Source organism: Lissotriton vulgaris, chromosome 6 (genome assembly GCF_964263255.1).
Source record: "Lissotriton vulgaris chromosome 6, aLisVul1.2, whole genome shotgun sequence".
NCBI lineage: Eukaryota > Metazoa > Chordata > Amphibia > Caudata > Salamandridae > Lissotriton > Lissotriton vulgaris.
In genome coordinates, this window is record NC_141694.1 from 845,336,062 (window position 1) to 845,352,747 (window position 16,686).

General features: G+C 41.5%; 1 protein-coding gene across 5 annotated transcripts in view; it reads left to right on the top strand.

Moving 5' to 3' along the window:
• Nucleotides 1-1,933: 1,933 nt before the first annotated feature.
• ARID1B (AT-rich interaction domain 1B) overlaps nt 1,934-16,686 on the top strand; it is an 843,008-nt gene continuing 828,255 nt past the window's right edge. For all 5 annotated transcript variants that reach the window (XM_086926863.1, XM_086926866.1, XM_086926865.1 and 2 more), the window contains exon 1: nt 1,934-3,985. In XM_086926863.1, coding sequence (XP_086782989.1) covers nt 2,393-3,985 — 1,593 coding nt within the window. In that variant the 5' untranslated portion in view covers nt 1,934-2,392. The remainder of the gene's footprint in view (nt 3,986-16,686) is intronic.

Sequence of the window (16,686 nt, forward strand, 5' to 3'; positions counted from 1 at the left end):
CAGAGTTACAGAAACTGATTTGGTCATATCGCACTACGCCCAATGTAACAGGGTTTACCCCATTCAAATTTTTGAGGCGGCAGGAGATTTACACTAAGGATCTATGTTGATGTCTAGGCAAAGGCTCAGTGATTGGTTCCAAGATAAGGTCAGACTGAATACTGAGAAGGCACAAAACACCTATAAGGATTATTATGACTGCAAACATGGTGTATCTAGTCAAATTTAGTGTTGGAGATTGGATGAAAGTCAAAATTCCACAAATGATATCCAATGGCAGTGACAGATATACTGCACCATTAAAAGTTGTCAACGTGCTTAATATTTCTGCTAAAATGACTGATAGAATGGTATGGCATTTCAGTAGATTGACAAAAATGTGATAGGGGTGAGAGAAGGATGTGTGATAAAGAGTGTGAGCGTGCTGGGAAATCTGATCAGCGTGCTGGGGAATCTGATCAGAGCTATTGATTATTTGAGAATACCTGTTGTTAGGGTGGAAAAAAAATAAGGTTGAATGGTAATAACAATGTTGAGTGCAATAGAGAGAACAATGTGAGGAGGGGAGTGGAGAATGTGTCGGATGAAGTGGCGAGGAGTGGATGTGGTGGAGAAGATGGCATAAGGTCATTCAGATGTATGGCCGCGTAAATAGAAGGATTTTCTGTGACTTGTATACATTTGTTCATTGAGATTTTGGTTGAGTTTGGGTTTGTGGGATTATGGTAGACTATAACCTTATGTTTGATATTTTTGTAATAGATATGTGTGTGGTTACACTTATCCTACGCTGTAAGTTAATAATATTTTTTACTTTTGTTGTTCGTTTCTTTTAAGATTTGTGTGTTTAATAAAATGGGGAGATGTGTTGTGTCTTGGTTTCTGTGGAATGTGGAACCCTCTGGCAGATTTAGAATGTGAGCACCGAAGGATTCCCTGAAGCGTCATTTAAAGTGAAGGTTGGAGGAGGGAGGAAGCAGGGCGTGCTAATAAAGAAGTTTTACTGTTATTCATGAATCTGGGTGAACACCATCCTCTTTCTCTTTGCGCCCCAGTTGACCTCCTACCACATGTTGGCCCAGACTTCTTTGTTTCTGTACACCATTGTCTGTAAGAGCCATGTCCTCCCTGCCTGGGCTTCCATGTCTCAGAGCCTCGCTGTCTGTCAGACTTTTGCCTCTGTCTTTCCCCTTGTCTGGGCGACTCCATGTGTGTGGCTGGAGAGGGTCAATGACGGCTCACTGACTGTGCGATATCATGACGCTTTTGAATCTCCTCTGGGCACAGTTCCTGATTGGATACAGCCTTCCTATGAGGCACCGCACAATGAAATCATTATACATTTGGTAGCAAGGCTTCTGAGCAGCACCATCAACAAGTAATGAGTGTAAGTGCCTGGAGATTGTTTTCGCCAGTTTTTGCGAGTGGTATCATAAAATACTGTAATACAATATGCTAATTTTTTTTAAAGCAAAGCTACTTCTTATTTTTTTTATTAACTATTTTTTCTCTGACAATTGCAATTTGCAAAACTTTGTTGTAAAAAAAGGAGAATCCAACACAAGAATGAAGTGCTCTGTCTGTGTTTTTTTTTTTAAGAAAATCATTTTCCTACAAAACAGCATTCTGCTGTATGCTTACTGTTGACGGGAAACCGCTCTGCAAAAGGGGAGCCTGCATCAGCAAACATAGCATGATTGTCGAGCTTCATTAGCAGAAGTGCCCTGTGATCAGATTTGCAAGGCGCGCCCCATGCAGTAATCCTCCTACAGAGCCTGTGTGCGTGTCTGTGTGAGAGCGTGCATGGCTAGCCTGTGCTCGCTCGCTCTCTTTCTCTCTCTCTCTCTCTGCTCGCACAGCCCGTGTGAGCTGCCTGGCTGGCTCGGGGAGGAGGGACTAAAAGCAGCAGGAGGAGGAGTGCGGTGGTGGGGGCAGGGAACGGATCCAGTCCGGATTTTCCAGCCGCCCGAGTCCCCAGAAAGAAGTGGATAATAGTTGCTGGAAGCTCGCCTCTTGTGCCATGCTGGGCCAGATAGGCTTCACCAGACGCGTATCTTGCCCATATCCGGGTTAGAGAAGGGAAGGAGGAGAAGGAGGAAAGCGTTTCATTGAAACCCGAACAAAAACTTCTGAGCATGAGAGCAGAAAGGAGCGGCGGAGACGGGCACCGGCAGTAAGGGCACATTACCATTGTCTTGTCACAGACCGGGAGGTTTGGCTTCCTCCTCCAGCCCCTGTTGGGATGAGCATGGCTCGGGTTCTAGGGGGCTAAGCGTGTTCGGTGGGCTCCCCCGCTGGCCTGCTCTCCCGCTGCCGGCTGCGGGGCTCTGGGCTGTGTTTTCGTTTTTTTTTTTCTGCTGACTGGGTTTGACTTTGCAATGTTGGAGTGATCATGGCCGCGCAAGTGGTAACGGCGGCGGCGGCAGCCCAGACGAACAATAAGGGAAAGAACCCGGGTCTGTCACCCAGCTTAAGTCCGGAGCGGGGCCCTGGGAAGGCAGGGGCCACAATGCCCGCAGGAGAGCATGGGACCAGCAGCAGCGGCGGAGGCAGCGGCAGCATGAATAACAACAACAATAATGGGGAACACCACCACCACCTCCAGCACCACCATCACCATCACCACCTCCAGCATCACCACGAGCAGCTCAGCATGGCCAGTGCAAGGTCTGCCTCCCCTTCCAGGGACCCCGGCTCCACAAACAGCAGCTGTGGCTCCTCCGATGCCATGGAAGGAGGTAGTTCTGCTTTGTCTTCTCCTAGTGCTGGTTTGGAGACTGGTGTCCTACCCAATCATAAGCTGAAGAGTGGTCGAGGAGGGAACGATGATGGAGACCAGCACCCTGCCCACCACCAGCTTCACCACCACCAGGTCCAGCACCTTCATCACCACAGCCATCTCCACCATCCACATCCCCAACAAGTCCACCAGCAACACCACCACCATTCACAGTCCCTCCACCGACCGCAACACCCCTACCAACAAGGTGCCGGGCAGCAGGCGCCCGACATGGACCCCCATCCTCATGGAGCAGGCCGCACTAAGGAATGTGCCCCAACGGGTCTTCTGGAGCAGCGTACCAAGTCACAAAGTGTTATCCGGGGCCCTTTGGTGAAGGAGGAGGAGGATGACTCACTGGGGGAGCCAGGTGGTGGCGGCCCCTACTCTGAACAGCAGCAGCCGGGCTTGACACCTATGTCAGGGGTAGTAGGTGGGCCACACAGCAACAACAATGGCACTGGCCACCAGCACCACCAAGGTGGTGGTGGTCGCGCATCCTCGCACAGCTCGGGCTCCTCTTCATCATCCTCCTCTGACTATAATAACCACTACTATGGTGGCGGGGGCTGCAGTCCTGCCCCTGTTACTGGAAGTAGAGCTGTTGGGCCTTCCTTTGATCAACATAGTGGACAACAAAGCCCTGGTGTAGGGTTGATGCAGCACCCAGAGTCCGGGCCACACAGCTCTACCAATAACACCAACTCTCATGAGGCCTACTCTAACCACAGTGGGCCGACTTACAACCACTACCCAGGAAGCTACCCAGTGCGGCCCAGCCGAGGAGGAGGTGGGGCCGCTCCCACGGAAAGTCGAGCAGGAAGTTACGGTGGCTATGGGGTGGTAGGCTCCCCTCGACATCAGCAAGGTGGCAGCACTTCTGGCGGGACTCCCACCAGCCTAAATAAGGCTGGAGGCTTCCAAAGGTTTGCAGGGCAGCAAAGCCAGCACCCATCTGGGGCCACTCCTACTTTGAACCAGCTGTTGACCTCCCCTAGTCCCATGATGAGGAGTTGTGGCAGCGGCTACCCTGACTACAGCAGCAGTAGTCCCCATGCCCCCCAGCAGCAGCCGCCAGCAGGCATGGGGAAGGACATGGGATCACCACAATATGGCAACACCGGCAACCAAGTCTGGGGGGGACCACAGAGGAGCCACCCGGCCTTGAGCCCAGGAAGCTCAGTACACAGCCATGGCAGAGCCCAGGTAAATGACCAACTTTGACCCTTGTATACCCCTCGGGTCCTAAGATACCATTTTCATTTTTTATGCATCTATTGGTGAACTGTTGTCACATTATGCCAGTTGGCTTCCTCAGAGTGCCAAAGGCCACCAGGAATGCATTACATACACGATAGGGACTGACAATACAATAGTAAGAGCTGTGTAAAATAACAACTCAGATATCCGAGCTTACTGGAAATTCAGGTGGAAAGGTGGTCCTAGTTCTTGAACTGATCCTATAAATTATTCCTTTAACAGCCCTATTAACACCCCTTTGCGTGTTCATGGGTGGGGCATTAATTTGGATTGAATGAAAAAAAACACCATGTTTAGGTATTTCTGCAGACTTGGCCTTTCCTTGGCAATGGAGCGCACAATCCTTCACTTCACCATTCCTGATTTTTTTTTTTTACAGTTACCCAGGTATATTTGTTGAGGTGAAGGTAAGGGCTTATCATTATGTGAGAATGGGCTCTGCAATTTAGGGTTTAATGTCACGGTAAAATATTCATAGGTAGAGAAAACATCTTCTTTCCTACCTTCACATTGCATGTGGTGAAATGATAAAAGTACAGTGCTGTTTGTGTTTGCTTTAAAAAAATATATGCAGTTGTTGCATGCATATGTGTAGAGGAAACGTTCATACATATTGGAAATACATTAATTTTCTTCCACGTCTGTATTCAGTAAAATAAGTCCGAGATTAAATAGCATCCAACTTGTTTATTTTTAAAATGAAGGCATTACCATCAATGTTATTAGGATCACGACGAGAGGTAGGACTGTCGGTTCTTTACGTGGTTCAATATGGCTATAAAAACCTAGTCTTTAGTGTGAGCTTCGAAGGAAAGAGCATACCAGTAAAAGCGGGATCTATAGCACATGTAGTGCAGCTAATCTTAGTATTTCTGAACACGTGAAAAGCCAATCAATAGGTTATTAATTTATCAGATAACATTATTTTGCGGATCGAATCCATTTAGATTGCTTATTTCAGCTCCCCAGCGCTGCATGCGAGCAGGAGGCCTCGCGCTATGGTTAGTGCTTTTTGCCTTGCAGCTGAGCCGAAACAGTGACTTGATCTTCTTTGCAAGGTTTGGAATTTGAATTGTGGAGGTAAAGTGGCTGTAATAGTCTCCAGACAGCTGCCTCGGAGTTGACATCTAATCTGCCATCTGATTGGCTCGCCTCTCACCATTGGGCATTTAGCACTGCTGATGTAAATAGAAGTGCTGAGCAGCACACACAGAAGACAGCCATCCTGCCTACACATAATAACAAAGCAATCGCTCCCCGCGGCAGGTGAAAGATCCCCAGGAAAGAAGATTTAAAACAAAAGTACATCTGCAGGTTACATTACAAACACCCTGATCGCCTAGAAATGCAGTTCATTATTGTTGGCGGAAACACTTGGGATACTGATTTGCATGCATGTTTCTATTTCATCTGTTTGAACAAAGTGACAGGCAGAAATATGGTAAATGTTAATTTTTTCAAAGCAGTGCCCATATTAAAATGTGTTTAGCTGTCGGGGAGAACGTGCTCAAGCCTCAAGAATCTATATTTTACATTGTGGTGATATTTTTCGTGCCGAACACAAACATGTTTCTGTGTCAGGCTCTTTTTATTTTCCATGTTTTGTTTGTATTGAAATGGGTGTTCTGTGTTCGACTGTTATTAGTACTCGTCCTAAACACAGGGCTAAATTTAACCCGTTTACCACATTTTAGCCTTCGTTTTATAGCAGAATGGCCTACCATGTTACTTTGGAAATATACTTCCGATTTGCCCAGTTTGCAAATTTATTTGAATGCTGCTTTTAACATTTTGCAAGTGTTGTAGCTCATATCCTATATTCAAAATATATATTTTTTGTACATATATTTTGATGCACCAATGTTTTTTTGTGCACTAATTGCTTACGTGTTTTGTGTTGGAAACGTAGTTCTAGATTTTTTTTTAGGGGAGCACTGTGGAATACATTGTTGGAGATTGCCCCTTCCCTTATGCAGGAAGACCAGAGATTAGCGATTAAACATTTAACACTTGTTGTTCATGTCCACGTTTTAGCTTTCAAAATATATCTTATTCTCCTCTCGCTACGGCGATCAGCAGGAATTTAAATCTAATGATTACAGATATTTTCCCGAATGTTGACATTTATTTTGAAGGCTGAAAATGTTAGCAAGATTAGTTTTCTTTATTTTTTTGGTCTGATTTTGTCGATTGCTATGCCTAGTGTATTTTGAGTCAAGGCATAATAGCATTTCTTTTGGAACGGTGGTTTAAACTGCCAACGCAGTGTAAAATGAAATTGAAATAGAAAAGGATCGTATTTATGTGCAAGCGGCCGTAATACGATGGATTTTGCTGTATTGTTTAAAGAAATCTCAGGTCGTTGAATAAATAGAAATGTTTCGTTAATTGCCCAGCTATTAGTTGAATAGCCCCTGCCTTGGCTTGAACATAGAAACAAACGTGGTGGGTGAAGAAACTGTAGCTTGACGCTTCCTTGCATCAATCACTTGAAGTATATTTTATGGGGGTGTTTATTAACCATGGACTTAGTATGCCACTGGAAATGCTAATATGTTGGGGCTATTCTTTCTCATAGCTACGCATTTCCATTTATGAAGGTAAATTATAGGAGTTCTTATGTTGTGTATTATGTGGGTAACATATACTGTTTCAGGTTACTGAGAAAATTACTATAGGGCATTGATGTAATGTAGTTCATATTATTTTGTTAGCTTTCTGGGCTTTGTCTAATTTTCTTGGAAAATGTTTACTACACTATCGGAACACACAAATATTATCCATGTCTAGTGTAATCCATCTAGCTAGTTCTGATTGGGTCCAATGTACTCTCCATTTCAACTCGTCAGAAATAGCTTAGATTGTTTCTCTTAAATTGCTGCCTGTGGTTAATCTACCATACTAAAACGCGTATTTGCCAAAACAGTGGCTATCTGTATATGGGCCATATGCATCAACACATTTTCCCATAGACACAGAATGAGCAAAACCCTTTGATGCATCTGGCCCTATGACTTTTATTCCTCTCATTCATTGGCCGGGTTGATTAAGCTGATTTGACTGGCTAGGTGTGTCCACCCTCCCCACTTTGTGCATCCACCTTTGAAGATATGCTTTTGAAATTGCTGTGTTTAATTGGTCATCACATAGTTCTTAGCATGCCAAAGATGCAACAGTGGTGCACTGAGACGTACCCCCTCCCCACCCAATACTATCTGGAACGTGTGGTTAAATTAATGAGACTTGTATTTGTTTTTTTTTGTTTTTTACCACAGTGTGTAAATTGTAGTTTGGTGGTTGCTACAAACGATGGTGATTAGACAGGTATATTATTATCCTTTCCGTGCTCCTTCAACCTCGGATTAGTAGAAGAGTGAAATGAGGCATCAGATCTTTATTGCACATGTATTAAGTCATTAAGATGATGTTTTGGCAGAAAGGCGTCAGAAGACCCACGGTTTGAGGTTTCACTCAGATTTCTTAAGTTTTCAATGAGAGGCCAGCTCTCTGTACGAACATAGAAAACGTTGGTTGACGCAGTCCAATATATTCCATAAAGGGTTAAAGGGAATTTTAAATACCCCTTATTGCTGCTATTCAGACAGTCGCTGCTCGTCTCCCACAGTCTGTTCCTTAGAATTATGAGAGAAAAGCGCAGCACGTTGGAAGACGCTCAGCTCTGGCTTGGGTGAGAGAAATAAAAAGTGGACTAGCGTTGAAGAACAAAGTGACTCTGGTGGCAGAGTTAAGGAAATATGGTGGCCATTTTGGAATGTATAAATTTGTATAAGACTACAAACAGTTGAAAAAAACCTATTTATGTTGCATCTGTTGTATTTCTCTCATAATTGTTTCTGGTCTCAGAAGTGCCATTGATCGAACAGTTCACCTCCATTAAGACGTTTCTATTTCTTTAACCCTGCTCTCTTAATATTAAAATCCTACAGATAGTAATACATACTACACTGGAAGGCATCGGGCGGTGCTGTGGAGTATCGCAATTGCGGTGTTTTGCGTTCGTACTCCGCTTCCACCTACTGAAATTTAGCGAATCCCGCATGGCTACCTTATTTCTGTATACCATAGCGGAGGCTCACATTTTCCTTTGCGCGAGCTCCTTTTTCTTTTTAATCTTTTTTTCTCTTCTCTTAGTTTCGCTCGAACCCAGCTACATTAGTAGGAATTGGAGTTGTACGGCCCTTATCTGAGCATAGGCTGTTGCTTATTTCGACTTCACCAAGGCGAGTAACAGTCCTGAGAAAAAAGGCTTTGGGTGGAATGGAGTTAATGTTCCTTATGTTCTGGATGATACCATTGGCTGAAGCTACTTACTCAGTTGTATAGTTTCCACTCTTGTCATGTAAGGGCATGTGTACGTTGGAAGTTCTCTTAAACGTGAAAAAGCCCATCCATTTGAAATGCGGCTTTTTACACTAAAATGTAATTGCTGTAATATGAAGACAGTGTAGTTGTCGGAGGTAGGTGAGGAGCGATTTACGAATCCGCCCCCAAACGTGACTAGTATTTGTAAACACTGTGCCATATGACATTTGAAAAGTTGCCTTCTGGGTCACTAACTGTCATTAAAGGGAAGTGCACTACACCATTTTGTAGGGCTGAAGCCAGGCCGCTCAGATTCCCCTTTCAAGGAAGGCTGGAGAAGCCTAATAGTGATACATATCCACTTATTAACAAATTAAATCTCCAAATATGCACTCCTACATGGTTTTTCACAAAGACGCCTTAAATGAATTAAACTGTGAAATATGATACTTGTATGAGTAAGGTACTAAATACCCTAAGGAGTGATTTTCCAGAATTGGGCTCTGTGATCAAACTTGCTTTGGTCAGAATCTTGTTTGATCGTGTGACCTAATGAGTTTACGCAGCAGAGCCTGGCATCATCTGCTTAGTTACTGGCACTGTTACATGAGGCAAACATTAGACAACAAACAGTGTTTTTATGGATGTGTTTTACTTTTTTTCTAATATCAATTCCGCCTGAATTCTACCATTATAACAGTGAATGTGTATAGTAAAAGTGCTGGCCATTGACTGTGGTTGCATACATGATGAGTGACAGTTGATTTATCCCTAAGTGTGGGAGTCATTGCGGATCAACCATTTTATGTATCAGCCAGCACTACAAGTGAAGGTTGATTATGTATCGAGGAAAAGGTAATCGTTTTATCAAGTTAGAGTGTCAACAGAATGGCTGATATTACTGGATTTGGTTAGCACATTCCATTGTGTTTTATATAGTGCTTTTACTGCACCAAAACAAATTAAAACAGCAGTCACCTAGAGGAAACTACATATGAAGAACATAAATATAATTAGTGAGACGAGACAGATGAGAGGAGATTTTAGGAAGGAGTAGAAAGTGTGGAATGTACTATCAGTATTTACAGAAGTAGAAGAGAATCCTAGTTTTTGGAGTGTAGGTGGTAAGTAGCGACAATAGACGGTACAGAGAGAATGATGAGATGCAATAAAACATTCATAAGCTGAAGGTTGCTTGAGGGAGCATAAAGAGGAGCGAAACAAGATCTATAGAGGTCAAGACTATACATTTGAAAGTATTGCAAAAAAAACAAAGAATATGTGAGTAAAATGGACACCAGCATGAAGAAATTGGTGTGTAGGATGGTATTGTCGCTAGAGAACATAGGCAAAATAAAATCCTGATTTAATGATTTAAAATTGAGCTGCCAGTGTCAAAGGAGTAGGTTGAAGAGCAGTAATTGAAGGAAAAAGGAGAAAAGCATTTTGATAACCTCACTAGTAAGAAAGGGAAGGATTTTCCTCATATTATAAAGCTGAGAACAGCAGGAGGAGCCAATGCTGGAAATGTTACTAAGACATAAAGGGCAGAGGCATGTGACCGAAGGATTCCACTAGGACAGCAGGAGGAAATAATATTGAAAGACTAATAGGACAGGCATAGGTGGAAGACAATTAAGAAGAATATGATCTCGGTTTTAGATAGGTTACTGTGGAATGAGTGATGGGACATCCAAGTTTGGACAGAGAATAGACAACTGGAGAACGCTTTCCTTACAGAGGATTCAAAGTGTAAGGAAAGATTTCAGAATCCTTTGCCTTGCAGTTAGAGGACATTCTCAACGATGAGCTTAAACAAACAAGATGGGTAATGTAGATATGGAAAAAGAAGAGACCGAATATGGAGCCCTTGGCAAAATTATGCCACTGAGGGAAGGAATCTGTTATGCCTTGTCTAAAACACAAGATAAGAGTCCGGAAGCAAACAACTGAAGTGGTGTACCAGAAAGATAAATTATAGAGAGAAGAGATCAGGAAACTCTGTTAAGCAATATCAAGAGGCACAACGATCAAGATCTAGATGATAGGATTATGTTTTGTGCCAGGCGTGGTTAAGCTATTGACAACATAAAGACCAGATATTTTCGGCAGAGTAAGTAGAACAAAAAACTGATTGAAGGAGGGAGAGAAGAGAGTTGAGGTTTATGGAAGAGTGACATTTTAGCAATATGGGCAGTTAACTAATAAAGCTTGTGCAAATAACAGTTTAATGAGGCAGATGGAGTCTCTACGCTTTCGTTGGTAAAATGGCAACTATTTACCAGTGAATAGCGCTGTACTGAATTATTGTATGATCAGTGTGGGTGGTCATAAGTAGCCTCGGATGAGTCATCCAGCCCATCTTCCAACTTTATCTATGAATTACGTTGCACCTTAAATGGTATGTGCTTGGTGCCGGCCATGTATATTAACAACATGGCACAAAGCATATATATTTATGAACACTTTACATTTCCTCCTCAAAAAATGTAGCTTATACGAGAGCGGGAAACCATACATTATATTTCAGAATCTGTCAAAATGCGAGAATCTTTTGATCTACAAGTATAGACTACAGCCATTCTGAATAACCTTAGTTCATCACAACATGTGATGGTCATTCTATTATAGACCTAAGCATAACGGCATGTTGCATTCAAAGTCCCTTTAAAAACTTCTTGTTTATTTTTATGGCAAAAAGAAACATTAGGTTTAATCGGTAGTCTAGTGATTTTAGAAGACAAATCACAGGCATAGCACTTAGTCGCATGACAGGAAGTTTTATGAGTGGCAGCATTTGACCAACCCACTGAGAACGTACATGTTAATGCATGCACTAAGTACATTATATAAATAGTACTAATAAAGTATTAAGACAAGTACGGGTAATTAGCTATGTTAATGTTAGTCCTTAAAATAGTTCAGTATCACTAGCAAAGGAATATTTCTTTCCGGTCTTTGGGGATAACGTATGATCACTGGTAATGTCACTTCATAGACATAAGTCTTTTTATAACCTAGTTGTGGTACCACAAAGTGAGACCAATCCTGGCTTTGTCAGTTAAGACAACTACAGTACTTCTAGGCACGTACGGCGTCTGTGCTTACTGTACTGACTGTATAGGGCACGATATGTACAGAGGCCAAATGGTGTAAAAAAATACAATTGATGAACCACTAAAGCCTTTGGTTTACATTTAGTGTTCATATTTATTCTGAGTTTTGAAGGCATTACTATACTTCTTTTTTCTAGTAAAATAAGCACCATGGCAGTTTTATTTTTCTTCTCATTTGTATCTTGCGGCTAGATTGATATTCATAACTATCCTCACATTACTTTGGAAATCTCCCATTTCATTACAGAATTCAAAACCATGCAAATCCCCCCCCCATTTTTCCGAATCAGGTACTTTCTTGTTGGCCATGTATGCTGCATTATGACTCCCAACCCTCATTTTAATATACCAATGCTGTAGTAAGGTATTTTGGTACAAGTAACTTGTACATAGTAATAAAATGTGGGGGTAAGGGAGCTCAATTGGTTAATGTGTCTGCTGCTACCTTAGAGATTACAGGTTTGATTCTCCGTTGTAATGGTGATTAAGATAGGTTCTATTATTCCTTATTAATATAGCATACCTTTCAACATTTTGATTTTTAAAGGAGGTTGAGACTTAGTGTTCTTGGGGGGGGGGTGTTCAACTTTAAATCAATGGATATGACACTTTTTTTTGGGAGGGTAAGGAAGGTTTTCTATGATGGTGATCCCATTGGAGTTTTGGTGTGGCATTTTATTTGTTAAATGGGTGACAATTAGTTGAAAGGGGTGATGCTCTCTCTGTCACTTGCCACCTACGTTTATATCAGTTAACACACCACTTTGCGTCTTGCGTGATAGACCATGGTGTAAGACATTAGTTTATATCATACCAGTGTCTTTCATTGATTTCAATATTTAAAATGATTTTTAACATATCTGGCAAGCTAATTTTGGATGGTTTATCACTGTGGCTCTGTGCTCTGTATTGACTTGTTGATGGGTATGGAGTGAGCATCTTCAGCGAAGCTGGAGCTTGCTGAAGGAAGGTACTTGAGCCCCCTGAGCAGGATGGAGGACCATGTTTGTTCTGTCAGTGTGAGAAGGCAACCAGAAACACGGTTCTGAAGGAGAGGGTTAGGATGAAGCAAAGAGCAGCTTGCATGCTTTGTTTGCATCCTGCATGGAAGACATCAAGCCCCAAACTGTCAGAAGTCCATATTACTACTGGAAGATGTGGAAATTAGTGTCCTTTGAGAGGAGAATGTAAGATGAAGTGCTACATTTCCTTTTCCTCCTCCATAATTTATATTTCAACCATTTCATTAGACTTTAAAAAAAAATCTACAAATTAATAAAACAAATTAAGAGGAGAAACAGTTACGCAAAAAAACTGAATACCGACACAAGGAGTCAAGAGATGACTTTCAGGCATACACTCTACTAAAATATTAGTATCTGACCAAAAAAAATCCGAAAGGGATACTGAGCTCTAAAGTATGATAATAGAGTGTATCTCCTAGGAGCATAAAAGAATAGTAAGTACTTTATATAAAATGTCAATTAGCAGTATGCCTAAAGGGAAGCAACACAGAGAAAATATCCTATGATTTCCAAACAGCACTAGCTAGGTACCTCTTACATTTGCATGGAAGCTGTAGGGAATTCACATTGATGAACGACTTTGAGTCACGGAGGTATATTTTCTGCAGGCATTGATCGATCTTGTCCCAAAAAGGACAAGTGTTGCATAGGTCTGCTATCCGCACACCTAGTGAAACACAACCATGCTGGCAAATATGTAGTTAAAGCTTGTTTTGCAGGTTTCTAATTGCACAATACTGTGTCAATGCTTAACATTAGCCTGCGTTCAAGTAAGTGAACATCTGAAGTTTATAAGTCCGATGCATCCTCAATAAAAGTGCCTTGTAGGCCAGTTGTTACAAAATTGAGAGAGAGCATTATTTGAAAAATATTTTCACTGTAGGAAGCAATACCGCTCCAAAATTCTTAAAGAAGGGCAGATAAATACATTTGCCCTTCTCCTCGTGACCATTTCAACAGCTGTCAGAGAGGATAGGGTAACGTTTGTGTAAACCATGGGGATTCCTGTACCCCCTAAATAGTTTACAGTTTGTGCCATACCAGTGATGGCCTTGACATTCAAGGGTAACTTCCAAATCAAACACCACTTCTCTCTCAAAAGAAAGGAGCAACCTAATTTACCTCTATAATTTAACTGATGTGAGTAATATGCTTGTATTCCTACATTTATCAGAATACTACTTTAAAGAGACTAGTTTGATTTTGGCATTTAAGAAAAGGTAAATGTTGCACTTATAACTAGGGAAACCTACTTTGTTTACACCAGTGACTCAATGGGACACAAAGAATGGCTTTCTTAAAGATGGTCCATTGAAGTTCACCATTCACTACTATGTGGGCAATTGCAGTCTGACCAACCCTTCCTCTTGAGCATTTCCACTTACCATTCTTAAGGAACAAACTGGCATTTGTAGAGAAATATTAAATATTTTTGAAAATGTAGTTTAACTAAAGTGGGAGGAATTCTGTGTATATTTGTATGTCACTCATGAACAAACACAAATTTAATAAGTTAAACTAGCTGCTGCTGAATGCGGTATGCTACCTTACATTTGTTTTCAGATAAGGACAGAATAAAGCAGAATACGCCTTTCATCGTCTTCTGAGGCATCCACAGATGGAGTCTCCATGCTTCTTCACTACTGAATCTCCATTCCCCAAATGAGTTGACTGGCCCAAACAAATTTAACGTTTGACAACACTTGGATTCTCCTGTTTATCAGCTATTTGTGTACTCCCTCTATGCCCTTTTGAATTGGTGATAAGATTTGCTTATACTGATTCACATTTTATTGGCAATGCTCCGTTGGGTCTCATGTGCCCCTCTGTATATGAGATTCTTTATCTTATAGTTCTTTTGTGTGTTGTGTCCAGGCCATTCAACCTGTCTTTGAACCCCATTGCAAGAAGTAAGCCTCTGGCTTGCCTTGTAGATGTTTCCCTCATTTGGTCAGAAACGTTTGTTACTACCAGTATATCGCTACAATGTTTTGTGACCGAGGTTGTATAATGGATTGTTAATTGCTACATCAATTTGACAGTAATACAAGTAATCCATTATCCATGCAATATTGTTACTTTATATATAGTGTCTCTTGATGCCAATGGATATTATTGTGCTCCGGTGTGGGCAGACTGCATCATTGTAGAACCCCACTATGGTTACATGGGAAGTTGATTTACCTAAATCCCTGTGTGACCGGAAGGCCACATGCTCCAATCCGTATGACCAACTTAGTATTTCCTTCATCCACTGTCAATAAAATGACTACGTTTGAGTTGTGTTACGCTAACGGTGGTTAATTACAGTGCCCCAAAATGACAAATCCAATACCAACAACGATATGAACAGACTCACATTTATCATATTTCTCCATCGGTCCTCCTTGCTATGCTCTTAGTTGGTGCTAAGTCGGGAAGGCCTTTACTGGGGACTAAGGAAGGTATTGAGGACTACCTTAATGACTATCTTTTTTGTGGCAAATAAGTGGTAAGGTTTTAATTGTTGAGGAGCCATTGATGTTGATTCTGCCATGTAGATTAATTATGAAGTCGGGTTTTTTTAGAGTATTGTTGGTGAAGTCCCTGTTCATGTATTGTATGATCAAATCATTGTAGTTATTCTAATTTGAAATGCTTGTGTAGCTCCTCACTTTCTAATTACATTTTAGCTTTGGGCTGCTTAGTTGTGTAATTAATTCTTTTAAAATCCATCATGTCTTTTGTCAACATTTCATAACAAATATCTTACTTTTCAAGGGAGCTATTCGCTATCCTCTCCCTAAATGACCATTCTATACCATTTGTAGAAAGCAAATGCTATTGTATCTTAGTGACTGATTTTAAAAGCGATGTGACCATTTTAATGGAGAGAATCAATGTATTAATTGTCTTGTTGCCTATGACGAATTTGCCTTCTTATGCATGGGCAGGTTCATCCGCACACATTATATGTTTTTTAATTAGGAGTGAACACTTCTCCCCCCCCCCCCCCCCTTTGCCTACTATTTCTTGCTTGTTTTAAAAATGCTACTCTGTACAACAAAGCAGTGGCAGACACCCAAGATGTGTGTGTAGTTAAGTGCCTAAATGTTTTATTTTTAGATGGTTATTTAGCATGTTAGTGAGAGCGCTCTAGTTATTGAAATGCAGCTGAAGACTGTACATTTTTACAGGAGACAGAGCAAAAGTATATTAAAGCCATGTATAAACTAGGCAAGCAATTATCGTTCCACCTTTGATAGAACCCCGGGTTACAGTATACAACTAACTTGGTAGTAGTAGCTGGTGATACACCTCAATTTGAAGGGTACCTAGATGTATGAAATCAAAGCCCTCCTGACATTTCTCGACTTTTACTTTGCTACATTGTAAAACTTAAATTAATTTTTATGCACTAATCTTTGGAGGACTTCGGATACACCTGAGTTCACTGTAGATTTCTCCGCACTGGTGTCATGATGTATCTTTTTACCTGATATTAAGCCTGGCTGCAGGAATCGCTGCTTCCAGGGCTAGCAAGAATAAAGTTGAGAGTAGCAAACCACTGTAAACCCTGCTTGCTTGCAGATGTTCCAGTGAAGATCCGCGGTTTTCATGCAAGGCTGATTTAAAAATGTGGTTGTTTAGCAGAGTTGGTGAGCATTAGAGTCCCTCCATTCAACGCTGATCAATTAAACCAACTTTGAGCAGCTTTAGGTTGCACACCTCCCGTGTTCCCCACCTACCGCCATGTTTTAGATGAATGCCCTCCCCATAACCATTCAATAACGTTTTGTAGCATTTCCATGGCAAGCAAATGCTTACCTTCTGAGTGGTAAATAGAAATTTAAGTTGTTTTTTATTGGTGTTGTGCAGAGTGGAGACTAAAGGAATTAACATGGTGGAACTTGTATGGTCTGTTTATTGCATTGCCCAAATCTTATTGGAACTGAAAGCTTTTGGTTAAAAAAATCTTATTGGCACATTGCTTTCCCATTTGGTGATAGCATTGTTGGGGTAGTGAAAAACTGATTAGCACCGTTCTGCTTTTGTGTGGACATCTGGTTAATTCTTCAATGCCAAACCTGACTTGAATCTTTTTTTCGTGCAGCACAGGAAGTGAATTTTACTACTCCGTCCTGTGCGCAAGATTCAAGAATGATTGCCTTCATTCTGTGTAAGGAATTGTGAACCATATTTG